This window comes from Vespa crabro, chromosome 20 (assembly GCF_910589235.1).
Source record: "Vespa crabro chromosome 20, iyVesCrab1.2, whole genome shotgun sequence".
NCBI lineage: Eukaryota > Metazoa > Arthropoda > Insecta > Hymenoptera > Vespidae > Vespa > Vespa crabro.
In genome coordinates this window covers 1,579,003-1,591,502 of record NC_060974.1, presented here as the reverse complement: position 1 = coordinate 1,591,502, position 12,500 = coordinate 1,579,003, and the positions used below count along the sequence as shown (strand labels likewise).

At 34.4% G+C, this 12,500-nt stretch overlaps 2 protein-coding genes and 1 non-coding gene across 17 annotated transcripts in view; 2 read left to right on the top strand and 1 right to left on the bottom strand.

The window, feature by feature from the left end:
- The window catches only part of LOC124431009 (myosuppressin), a 7,470-nt gene extending 2,617 nt beyond the window's left edge, over positions 1–4,853 (top strand). Inside the window, exons 3-4 of the mRNA XM_046978360.1 lie at positions 3,841–4,042; positions 4,631–4,853. Coding sequence (XP_046834316.1) covers positions 3,841–4,042; positions 4,631–4,725 — 297 coding nt within the window. The 3' untranslated portion in view covers positions 4,726–4,853. The remainder of the gene's footprint in view (positions 1–3,840; positions 4,043–4,630) is intronic.
- Positions 4,854–5,415: 562 nt separating this feature from the next.
- LOC124431259 overlaps positions 5,416–12,500 on the bottom strand; it is a 9,483-nt gene continuing 2,398 nt past the window's right edge. For 6 of the 15 annotated variants that reach the window (XM_046978926.1, XM_046978934.1, XM_046978932.1 and 3 more), the window contains 8 exons: positions 12,207–12,408; positions 11,435–11,510; positions 9,966–10,068; positions 9,487–9,618; positions 8,236–8,678; positions 7,476–7,701; positions 7,143–7,410; positions 5,416–7,052 (listed from right to left, as the gene is read on the bottom strand). In XM_046978926.1, coding sequence (XP_046834882.1) covers positions 6,479–7,052; positions 7,143–7,410; positions 7,476–7,701; positions 8,236–8,678; positions 9,487–9,618; positions 9,966–10,068; positions 11,435–11,509 — 1,821 coding nt within the window. In that variant the 5' untranslated portion in view covers position 11,510; positions 12,207–12,408 and the 3' untranslated portion in view covers positions 5,416–6,478. Of the gene's footprint in view, positions 7,053–7,142; positions 7,411–7,475; positions 7,702–8,235; positions 8,679–9,486; positions 9,619–9,965; positions 10,069–11,434; positions 11,516–11,980; positions 12,034–12,206 lie in introns of those variants that run through there. The other 9 variants (XM_046978924.1, XM_046978936.1, XM_046978928.1 and 6 more) reach the window with 8 other exon arrangements.
- Trnat-ugu lies at positions 8,836–8,908 on the top strand. Its single transcript has one exon. It is a non-coding gene; the product is annotated as a tRNA-Thr (tRNA).

Below are 12,500 nucleotides of genomic sequence, written 5' to 3'. Positions count from 1 at the left end.
CTCAAGTTAATTTCAACTATCTGCAATTAATTAATTCTTTTTTATAATGACCTTCTGTCATATCTATGTGTGTGTGTGTGTGTGTGTGTGCGTGCATGTGCGTGCATGTGCGTGCATGTGCGTGCGTGTGCGTGCGTGTGCGTGCGTGCGTGTATGTATATATCGACATCTATTAATATCTTGGATGATTATACGATCGATGCGATAAAAATGTATCATTTGTAATCACGAAAAATGAGACTAGACCGGAAGTCGTTCCTTCTGTAGAAATTCATTATCGATCGAAATGAAGTAAAACTAAAAAAAAAAAAAATGAAAAAGAAAAAGAAAAGAAGTGGCATCTTTAAGTCGACCAATTCTCGTGCAATATGAGCAACGTGCCTTGAGGGGCTCGATGCAACAGGTATTCCGTATATCGTTCGTAGGGATATTTAAACTTTACAGACTAACCGTGACAAACTTCTCCTACAATTGAAAATAAAATATTATTTTTATTGCATTTTACGGAAAAAAAAAATTTACAATTCATAACTGCATTAACCACTTTCGCCAAAAACCTTAAATTATCTTAATAAATGTATTTGGTATCGTAGAAAGTTCATCTATATTTCCGTATCATTGTATTTCTCATATCAGAAAAGTAAAGATATATTTTCAAGGTAATACCGTAGTAGTAATTAATGTTTACATATAATCTGATTAAACATGTGTTTATTACGAATCGATACAAATTCGGTCTAGTTTCGTTTATTTTCTATCTTACTGAATCTATCGAAGATATTAGAACGAACGAAAGGAGTTATCGTTGCAAGAGTAAGCGATAGAACAAAGAAGAAACGAAATTCATTTTAGAAATTCACAGATTGCGTAAAGTTTGGTGTTCAACATCAAAGCCGGAGATTTGACATTGATTTTTAATATCCGTCGTTGAAATTAGTTGGAAATTACAAATTTTGAAATGAGAATGTTCCAGTATCGAGGAAACGCGAAGATCGCTCTGTTATTTGAAAATGACTAACCGAACGATTCCAAGCGGCCAGTTTGCGTTAATAAAAACTACTTAGAGAACGATGAACGTATAATCCGAACGTAAATTCAATATACGTATATACTCTGATAAGACGTTGGAGACGTGTCTTTCGATCGACTGAAACTCTTCCTCATATATTTTTTGTGGAGTCATGCGCTTAGGAAACTTTTGAATTAACAAAGTTGCAAAAGTTACAAAGTCGCTCGAAGATTAACGAATTAATAATATCGATAGAGAGAGGAAGAGAGAGAGAGAGAGAGAGATGAGTTTCAAAGACGATAATATATTGTTTACGCTCAAAGTTTAACTATCACAAGATCCGCGTTGTACACATCCATACCCACAGATATACAGAGTTTCGTCATTCTTTGCCATAACATTTTTTTTTTTTTAAGAGAGAGCCCGATGAATATCGATAAAAAATGAATTTGTATAAAAAATTTATGACTCTCTCGAATAGGGTATCGCATCTGAACGAAGAAAACATCCCCCAATTCTTAGAAAATATAAAATTCCATTAGAATGAAATAAATGTATCGTGTGCAACCCCGATCGACAATATTTTGTTTTTCTTTTCATTTCTTCTTTTTATCATGAGAGTTTCGTGAAAAAAAAAAAAAGAAAAAAAAGAAAGAATCGTGAGATAACTTTCTTAGCCGAGCCAATAAAAAGTCTTCCTCGCTAGAGTCATAGCTTTGGTGTCAGGTGTCTCTGGGGAATGTGAGCGAGTAAAAGTCTAATTGCGGTGGACGATTAAAGGGGGACTCGGCAATAGAGTGTACAATAACTCGAGAAAAGATTTCCAAGACGACTTTCTTCCCTGATTTAGATAGAAGAAGAAGATGGTAGGAAAATTATTGTCCTCGGGAACCTATCCTCATATATATTCGCTATCGAGTCTCATTTCATTTTCTATCCTTTTTGTTTCGACGTCAAATTGAATACAAACGTATAAGTTAGACGTATAGGTACATATCTCTATGTAGTAAGTGAAATTGACCAAGTTCTTGGAATATTCATGTTTGTAACATAACCGTCGCGACTTCCAACTCTAAACGTAATGAATTCAGACCACCTGTTACGTCTACGTGTCTCAAAGCTATTTACCTATCTAAGGAGCAGCCACTTTGCTTGAACCTCCTACCTTCCTCGAGAATCTACCTCGAGAATCTACCTCGAGAAACTACCTCGAGAATCTACCTCGGAGAATGAATGAAAATTGGAATAGAATACAGGTTCGATTTCCCATATTTTACGTGACGTTGTCATATATGCACACAATTTTACTAAAAAAAAAAAAAAAAAAGAAAAAAAAATAGAGGAACATTATCATTTTAAAGTGAATTCGAAGAAAGAATTTATTAGATCAAAAAGATTATTTATTGAAGGAAATATTCTGCAATGTAGAAGAATATAAAAAAGTCATCATTTTTCTTTAACATTCTAAACGTACATACATACATACATATATACATACATACATATATACATCACTGTACACACACACTCACTGTACTTCTAAAAAGAACGATGAAGTAATCCTTTCACGAACGAATATCTAACCATGTTCGAATCCGTTAGGCTCATCACGTTGCCCTTTCGCTCGACTTACCACTCCGATCAAAAGTGTGATCGAAAAACGAAAGAGAAAAGGCTCAACTCGACAATTTAACTATGGGGTATAGCCAGGTTACCTGCTTCCCACGCTTCCTCGATATCGCGTGTAAAGATAACGTCTAGGAAAAGTATCGAAGAATCCGAGCACGCACGCCAGTCCTCGTGTCAAGAGGATTATCGAGTTTGACTTTAAGATCGCATTCAGATCAACGAGCTTTATTTACTCGACAATTTCGAATGGCGTTCTATCTTTTGTAATAGTACGCTCTTTTTCGACGACATCCATCGTATCTCGTATTCTATACTGGCCGAACATCGTCTTGAACTTCTCTCTTCCAACTATTCCTAAGCGATCTATTATATAAAAAAAAACACACACACACATACACATACACACACAAGATTCCGAATTTAATAAAAGTCCACGGATCACTTATATTAGAAAAGTAGAAACTTGAGATGCGAAAGAGAAATGAAATTTATTTCTTTTATCTTTTTTATCGTCTTTTCCGAACGCTTTTCTCTTTTTCCTTTTTTACTATTCTTATCTCGTATCGTGTCGCGTAAATAATGAAATGTACAAGCGATAAGAAAGATATAAAGGAATATTTTTGTCCGCCCATTCGATAAAAAGAAAGTTGATCAATAAGCGATTAGATATCAATGCAACAAAAAAATAATAACAACGATATTCCATTTGACGTCTAGTTTTTTTTTAAATATGAAATCAAATGCTTTCTTCGTAATTTGTTTGTGATGAATTGATTTTAAGCGACGCATAACAGAACAACGGAAGAAATTTTTCGTAAAATCGTTCCGAGATATATTTTCAATCTCGATTTTAAAGCGAGCAAAGCTCTTCGAAATTTTGAAAACAGGTGGATACAAGACAACGACGACGGCGATGAAGATGTACCAATGAGAATTGGTATCATGCCAGGAAGGTTCCTGGCATCGGGTCGGGGATGCACCAAATTTTTGGATCAAGGGCTACATTTCTAGACTATGATTCCGATTATTTATAATCCTTCCTAGAATCTTATTATAACGATACTCTAGTTGATAAAACGAAGAATAAACTAGAACACGTCGGAAATTCGTCGAATATAATCACTCAATGACTTTCTCTTAAATCGTTTTACTTCCAACTTCTCTCCATTTCTTTATCTCTATGTTTATTTTATTTTTTACAGGAAATCATGAACTCGATGATTAAGATCGTCGTCTCCGTCGCCGCCCTGTCGATTTTATTCGGAGAAATTTTCGCAATGCCACTGGCCCAATGTAGTCCAGGCCTCCTCGACGAAGTACCACCTAAAGTACGAAAAATCTGTGCAGCTTTATCCACCATATATCAAATTCAATCTGCGATGGAAAGTTACGTCGGCGACAAAGGTAACTGATATTTATATAATACATTTGGGAACGTTTCATTTTGTAAAATTAATGAAGAGATGATTCCAAATGATTTAAATAAAAAAAAAGATATGCGACAAAGTACTCGTATTAATTCGTAGAAACCTCTCCTCTATGGACAGTCAAAAAGAATCAAAGATCGCATGAAAATTGTGAAATTGTTTTCATTTGCTAAAGACGCAATCAATGATCAATGAGAGAAAGAAATTGTGCGAATCCAACAACCGATGCTTGATTTCTCTCTCTCTCTCTCTCTCTCTCTCTCTCTCTCTCTCTCTCGCTCTCAAACGTGACGATCGCGCAATCATGTTTAATACCATACGACCACGATTGAACAATTATAGCCTGCAGCGATGCGCCGTCGGCGATTGATCCGTCGTGGATCGTGGTCTCGACTGTCCATTGAGAAGAAAAAAAAAAGAATGAAAAAAAAAAGAAAGGAATAGAATAAAAAAGAAAAGAAAAGAAAAGAAAGAAAAAAAGACAAATAAAAAATTAAAAAATAAAAAAGAAACATAATTAACACATTAAGATCTAAGTTAAAACTACAACAAATTCTCAATAAAGTTTCAGTTCTTGAAGAGAACAACCCGTTACCAGGAAGCGGAGTTAAGAGACAAGACGTCGATCACGTCTTTTTACGTTTCGGTAGACGACGCTAACCTCCATCGATGAAACAATCTCCAAAACGATAAAATATAAATCTTCTGTCCTCATCTGTGAATCTCTATCGTTGTCGAATTATGAAATAATAAAAATAAAATTAAACCTTACGGTCTTTACGTTGGCATCAAATTTGTTTATCTATTTAACCGATTTCCCTTAAATATATGCAATATATTTATATAACTATGGATCCTTATTGTCACTTCTAATTAAATCATTTAACTTTTAATCAAATAGCAAATCTAATCGCATCTCTCGGATGTACATAGATTAATTTACCTTTTAATCTTTAACTTCGACTTTAGTCTGTACTTTCCTCATTGTTCGTATATAATTTAAAGGATCTCAGAATCCTAGTCGTACATAATAAAAACTACTTACCTCCTCGTCTCTCTCTCTCTCTCTCTCTCTCTCTCTCTCTCTCTCTCTCTCTCTCTTTTTCAGCATCGAAAGCTCCCCCAAATCCTGAAAAAAGTACGCTCGAGATATATCCGTCAAAGTCGAACTAATGAAAAACTTCTCATTAGAGAACGAATTTGTTTCAATTTTCAGTACCCTCCGTGAGAAGAATATAATTTAAGTGGGTTCAGCCGTAGTAAGTTATGGTTCTGTACTTATAGTACGATTATGGAACCCTCCTCGATTTGATAAAAATAACATTTAGAATTTCGAAAGAGAAACAATAATTTCTTACGAAATCGTTTTTAATTTTATTAATACAATCATTCGATTAGAGCTATTAGGAGATATAAATAATGTCATTTAATGTTCTCTTCTTTATATTCGAGTTACAATTTGTCTTATCTTTTACATAATAACATATAAGTATTATTGTGATTGTATCGACGCCTTATCGTTTTATGTCAATGGTAAAGTTTAAATAATCGAACGAATTCACTTCTTTTTATTATTCTTATAATATCTAAATAATTTAAGTCAAGATAGGCAATTGGTATAAGAGAAAATTGACCAATCTCATTAAACTTCTCGCGAGTATCTTTTAGAGTGTCGCGTGACAATACTCGTATGAATTTTATTGTCCTTTTCTCGCTTTAGTTCGCTCTATATGACATCGAAAAAATCGATCGATAAATAATTTTTCGATTCGATTAAAACGAAGTAAAGGATCAACGAACGAGCGATTTAAAGAATATCTAAAACTTTGCCTCTTTCTTTTAAAACCTTTTTTTAGTTCTTTCCTTCTTATTTCCTTATACGACGATTCATCTACAATAAATATTTAAGGTTTTAAAACATTGATAATATAATAACAATTCAAAGGCCGTATTAACGAGTGTCGTATTAAAATCTTGTAAAATCTCCTGTAATTTAAAAAGCTCGTTCTTTTTTCATAATTGCCTTTCGTCATCTTACAGCATTGCTACACGTTACAAATCACAGAGTTGTTGTATCCAATATTTAAATCAATGGTCCTCGAAATATTCTGATCTTTTGGGCTCGCTTTACGAATAGACAATTTAAATCCTAACGTCATCTCTTTCGCTCTCTTTAATCGTATTCGACGATATATAACAGCATCTTTAGAGCGCACGCTTTCAAATTACACAAATATATATAAATATATATATACAATTAATCGCTTAAAATATATTGATCGTTTGCATGTCATATTAATGCAACGCGACTAGAGTAAAACTCGACTAGACACGTCGATCCAGAATGAAACCACGAACTCACTTTCTTTTTTGGAAAAACGTCCGAAGAAGTAATAAACAAATAGAAATGATTTCAAACCTCGTCGTCTTCTATGCACAACATCGTTTCCCTCTTTATTTCCGATTGCTTCAAAATATTCTTCCAATCCTGCAGCATCATATCTTCACCCTTTATCGAATGATTCTCCATCTTTTTCGTATCTTCGCAATTTAAATGATCAACGGAATTTTCGGTGTCATTTTCCGTGAGATTCTCCAATTCTGGTTCTTCCAATAGCGTATCCGTTTCCGCTTGGCCCTCCAACGGCGAAGGATTAGTCAAGGATTCGTCGATGTCGAAACCATGACTATCTTCTGGATTTTCCGTACGACTTTCCTCGGTGCTCAATGAAGTTGATATAAAATATCTTAGATCGTAATCGGCACTGTCCGTAGCACCTTGCGTGTTCAATGAATATCTGCTGGATTGTGACTCTCTTTGACCTTTATCGAAGGAACGTCTTCTGTTGTCGTCCGATCGAGAATGATGAAGCTTAGGATAACGTTGTTTCTTTAAGCTCTCGCCGCTGCTTGCCTTGGATCTAAACTCGAGCTCGTCCATTACGCATTTGGTATAATCCACGCTGAATCTGTCCATCGATAGCTTTCTAATATTATATATTATATATTTATATAATAATAAATATTCGATCGTAAATACGATCGATAAATAAATACGATAAATTACGTTCGCACACCTGTAATCACCTCGACGAAAATCCGGACTCCTTCTAAACTCCAAACTAGCCTTTCGATGGCCCATCATCGATTTGTCCAATCTGTGCTCAGCACTGCCGATTTTATCGAAAGACATTTTACGAAAGTTCGGAGATGAAAGTTTTCGAAAATCTCGTGGTGAAACTTTCACCGAATCTCTTGTAACGGACCCGAGATCTTCCAAATACCGAACGTCTACAGAATTTCTTTTACCGATTACATATTCCCCAGGATATTTGCTATATATGCCTGTAATTTTATCCATTGTCAGTACACAGTTACTTATTGATGGATACTTTGCGTTAACCACTAACCTGATAATCTAGGTGAATATATATATCCGGACGTTGGTCTTTTCGTTTCCATGATCTCCTCGACATCTTCGATTTTCGTTTGCCGAAGCAACTGATGACGTTTCGCCGTGTCCGATCGATCTTTTACTCTCAATGTAACCGGTCCTTTATTAGGGATATGAAGATCCATAGCCATTGAAACCTGACTGCCAGTTAATTTTGGATATTCCAAACTCTCCCGACTAACCTGTTTCAAAATTGATGATACGATCGACGAATAGATTGAACACTTTGGCGATATTTACTCCCAAAATAATATTATTAAGATAACACGGCTTAACGTTAACTTTTTTAGTTTTTCATTTTTTCGATATTTTCATTATTGACGTCATTTATGTGTGTGTATGTATGTGTGTGTGTGTGTATGTGCGTTTTTTTTCGTATCGTAATATATCCCAACGCCCCTCGTACAATTAATAAATGATATAAATAAACTAAAAATCGAATGACGTCCTACAACGTGCCATTGAAAATACTACATTCTAAATTTATCTATGTGCCACGAAAAAAAGAGATATAAAATAAAAAGGGACGATTGAAAGGTAAAAAAGAAGAAACATCGAAAGTTTATAAATAAAAAATATCAGATAACGAAAGAAAGTAGTGCTCGAAGTTGCTCCCGTTAAAGATATTCAAATGACGTAACACAATTCATAAAATTTATGGAAACTCTCTCTCTCTCTCTCTCTCTATCTCATGTATATTAATCGATTTTCCTTACTTGAGGAGGACTGTAAGCGGGATTATCAACGGATAGAGCGTGTCTCTGCAATAATTGTGGATTGAGGAGTGCACAGGCAGCATACTGAGGAACCTCTCTCCGAGGTGATTTCTTATCGATCAAAATCGGAGCACTTGGACTCTTTTTAATCGTATGCGATACACTTTTCTCGTGTAAATCTCGTGAGAATCGCACTAGTTCAGCCTTTAACTGTCTTCGGGAGATTTCATGAGCGCTAGGACTCAAGCTCCGATTAATCCTGAATAGACCATATTGATGATCCCACTTATTGTTAGTCGTTTGACAAGACGTCGATCTACGATTTCGTTGAGTCCTCCCACCTTTTAACGTACTCTGATTGAATCGAAAACGTGCCGGTACCACCTTAGCCGCGCTATCACGCGCCTCGAAAGTCATCACGCATACGGCCACCACGATAAATCCTGAAACGAAAGGGATCACCTAAATGCGTGACAATTTCAACGAAAGATAAGTACTCCTTTTTTTATCTTCCTTCTTCGTTATTCTAATGTTGAAAGAATGAAATATTCATTCCATACAGACATCTATTCAATCTTGCTATTCAACTTCCTTCCACAAGCCTCCATAGCTCAGGGGTTAGAGCACTGGTCTTGTAAACCAGGGGTCGAGAGTTCAAATCTCTCTGGGGGCAATTTCTTTTGCAATTTTTTTTCTTTTTTTTTTCACTTCCTTTACATCACATTAATAATACGAGTATTCTATTTGACGTTAAAAAAGAATATTTGTTTGGAAAAAAAAAAAATTAATGGTTATACATCTTGTAGTACTAAAATGAAATATCTCGATATTGATTGTTACAAGACGCGAAGAAAGTCATCTTTAACTCTTTCTTTCGTTTTAAATTCCTTCGAAAGATGTATGAAATTAACAACAACAACAACAATAAAAAAAAAATAAAAATTTAAAAAATTGTAAAATATTAATTTTGCTTATCAGGAAAAATAAAAGAAATCGGGTAAGTCGATTAAAAGTATATCAATGTATTTAACGATGGCTTCCATTAAAAATTTAAATAAACGATAAATTATCTTATTATTAGATGCAAATTTACACATTTTAGATGTATCCTATGTCAAATATTGTCGACACATTGGTGTGAAATATCATGTATATACGGCCGTATGTATGTGTGTATATTTATATATGAACATATATTTGTATATATAATGCAGATATATCATTATAATTTAAATAACTGTATAAAATTACCTCCTACACCCATGACAATAGGTCCAGCGTAACTGAGATTGTTCAAGTGAAACTCTCGTGATTCATTTTTTACTTTTACTGTCAAATTACCTCTAACCTCTTGCGCCACCGATAATTGATCCGCATAATAACCTATTTGAGACAAATAAAAAATCAATTAGAAATTTAATCGTTTTGCCAAACGATTCGAAATAATTCAATTTAAATGTATTTTTGTGCCACAAATATTTTCATTTCTAGACACGTAAACAAATATGCATGTATTATCAATAGATTCTATTTGATTCGTCATTGTCCCGGTCGTACGTCCCGGTTGTATGTTACGCTAATTAAATGATTATACCGACGTACTTAGGTCGACCAATAATTTAATCGTATTTTATAAAACTTTTAATGGAATATATTCACGAAACTTAGAGTTAAGAAGTTTGGTGTTGATTTTCTGGCTCGATCGATTTTCATTTTTTCGACTCACTCACCTATAGTCGCCATACAAGCACCCAGAACCATCAACAAGAGCCCGATGCCAAGAGCTTTGCAGGCATGCCACAAGCATCGCGTTGTCACCTTCCCTCTGACCACCTGTTTGACGTAATCTCATTCATTAAGGATTCATTGACCACGCGATTGGAAAAAGAAAGAGACGAGGAATCCGTACAATCTCTGAAATTCAATTTCCACTTTCCAATGCTATCTCAAGCCACTAAAATAGAAGATCAACAAATAACTCTATCTCTCTCTCCCCCACTCTCTCTCTTTCGTTCTCTTTCTTTGTATGTGTAACGCGTGTCAAGAGCTTGATGGTTAACATATTTGCAATACGACGCAACGATCGAATATTAGAATTAGAATTTAAATTCTTCCAAATCTTGTTCTTTAAGTGGAAACGAAACTTTCCAGATATTTCATTTTTTTTCTTTTTTTTTTTTTTTATTTTCTATGTAACGAAGTTTTCACTTTAAAATCGTTTACATTCGGAATCATTGAAAATATAAAACATAATCATAAAATTTAGCTTTCACGATGCAATCGACGAAACGTTTCTCGATTTTATCGACTCAAAGTATCGTATATTTAACGAACGCAAATATAGGAAACGAACTGAAAAGAAAAGGAAAAAAAAGAAAGAAAGATAGAAATAAAGGTACAGAGAAGTTATAGTTGGAAAATTTCTATCGGACTCTTCCAATCATTGAATTCGCATACAATCTCTGCGCATACGAAATACATGTTAAATAGATAAAATTCTATAGATAAAAATCTCCAAGCATTGCTTTCCGTTCTGAATTCGCGTATGAATTCATCGATGAGACCGAGAAAAGGACGATTAAAAAGATACGAATAAAGACAATGACGTAAGGATAAAATGTAATTCGAAAATTCTTCTACGTTCTATTGTACGTATAGAGGATTAAATTTGCATTGAAAAGAAAAAAAAAAAGGAAAAAAATAAAAAAAAATTAGAATAAAGTATCACAGATATGTCAAAGAACGATTAAAGTCGAAATCGTCCAAGTATAAATTTCAAAGTGTGAAATGAGAATGTACATATATAAGTCGTCTTCATTTCATTTAAATTTATTCGCACGAACGACACTATCCTGTCGCACCTAAATAAATAGCGAAACGTTAGAAAGGCTTTGCCGTTCGAATATCTGAACGAGCGATATTACATTTGTTCTCGCATACGGAAATGACAGAAGTAAGAGAGAAAGAGAGAGAAAAAGAAAGAGAGAGAGAAAGAGAGAAAGGCAAGAAGATAAACTGGAAAAACTGAATCGAGAAAGAGACAAAAGAGATTGATAAGAAAATAAGTAAAGTTTGTCCTTTTCCGTCGTTTCTTTTAACGTCGATTACTTGGATCGAACCTTAACAGTTTCTTAAATCTATTTAATAGTTGAAAAAAGAAAAAAAGGAAGAAGAAAAAGAGGATGAAGACTCGACGAACCTGAACGTTCCAGTGTGCCCCTGGGCCACAGGCTCTCCTCTGGGTCCCTTGCCAACGAATGCTTTCTTGAGGCATTCTGCTCTTTTTAAAATTGAAAACTTTATTATCTCGTAGAAGACATATCGTTCTCGTTGAAGAAAAGAAAAGAGGATGGAATAGTTCCTACGTATCTCGGGGATTTGAAAAATGTGTCAGAGAGATAGAAATGTGATGGTAGGCATCGGAAGAACTGGATTTCACGATATTCGATATCGTGTGACAGCTGAGAGCAATAAGATCAGCTGATGTTACTTTTTATATTATGTATATATGTATGTGCATCGACTGAAAGAGTACCAAAATAATCACAGATATTTATTTTACTTCTTTTAATTATTTTATCATCAAATTGTAATCGCGATTAAACCTATTGCGAAACGTAAATGATGAACCGACATTCGGAAACTTATCGAAATCTCATCTCACATGTCAACATAGAGAATAATAATTGGAGGGTTAATCGAGAATGAATTAATAAAACAGAAATATGTAGAAATACATACATACGTGTAAAAATTTTTTTCTCATTTCATAAAACATATAAAACATTCCATCCTTTAATCACTCTCTCTCTCTCTCTCTCTCTCTCTCTCTCTCTCTCTCAAGATACTCATGGGTGTCCAAGTAAAAGCAAAACAAAAAAAAAAGAAAAAAGAAAAAATAAAGAAGAAAAGAAAAATGAAAACATTTCGAAGACGCATTCTCTGCTCGAAAGATTAATATTCAAACTTACATTCCTATTTTCTTTCTCGTCGATTCTTCAATTCGTCATCGCATTTTCTTGTCATCGACTATATCCCGGAAGAATAGTTGTAACGCGCACACTTTAAAAAGCGAAGGCCTTATCGAAGAAAAACGAGATGGTCCATCGTAATAACAAAGTCAGTCTCGCGTATTCGCGAGTTTCCTTCCTCCTCCATTGCCGTCAGTTCGTCCTAATTTTTATAACGATTTTTTATTACAACACCAAGATATATTAATCGTTTCAAAATAAAGATCGGTTCTGATGATACGTCACGGTGAAGAT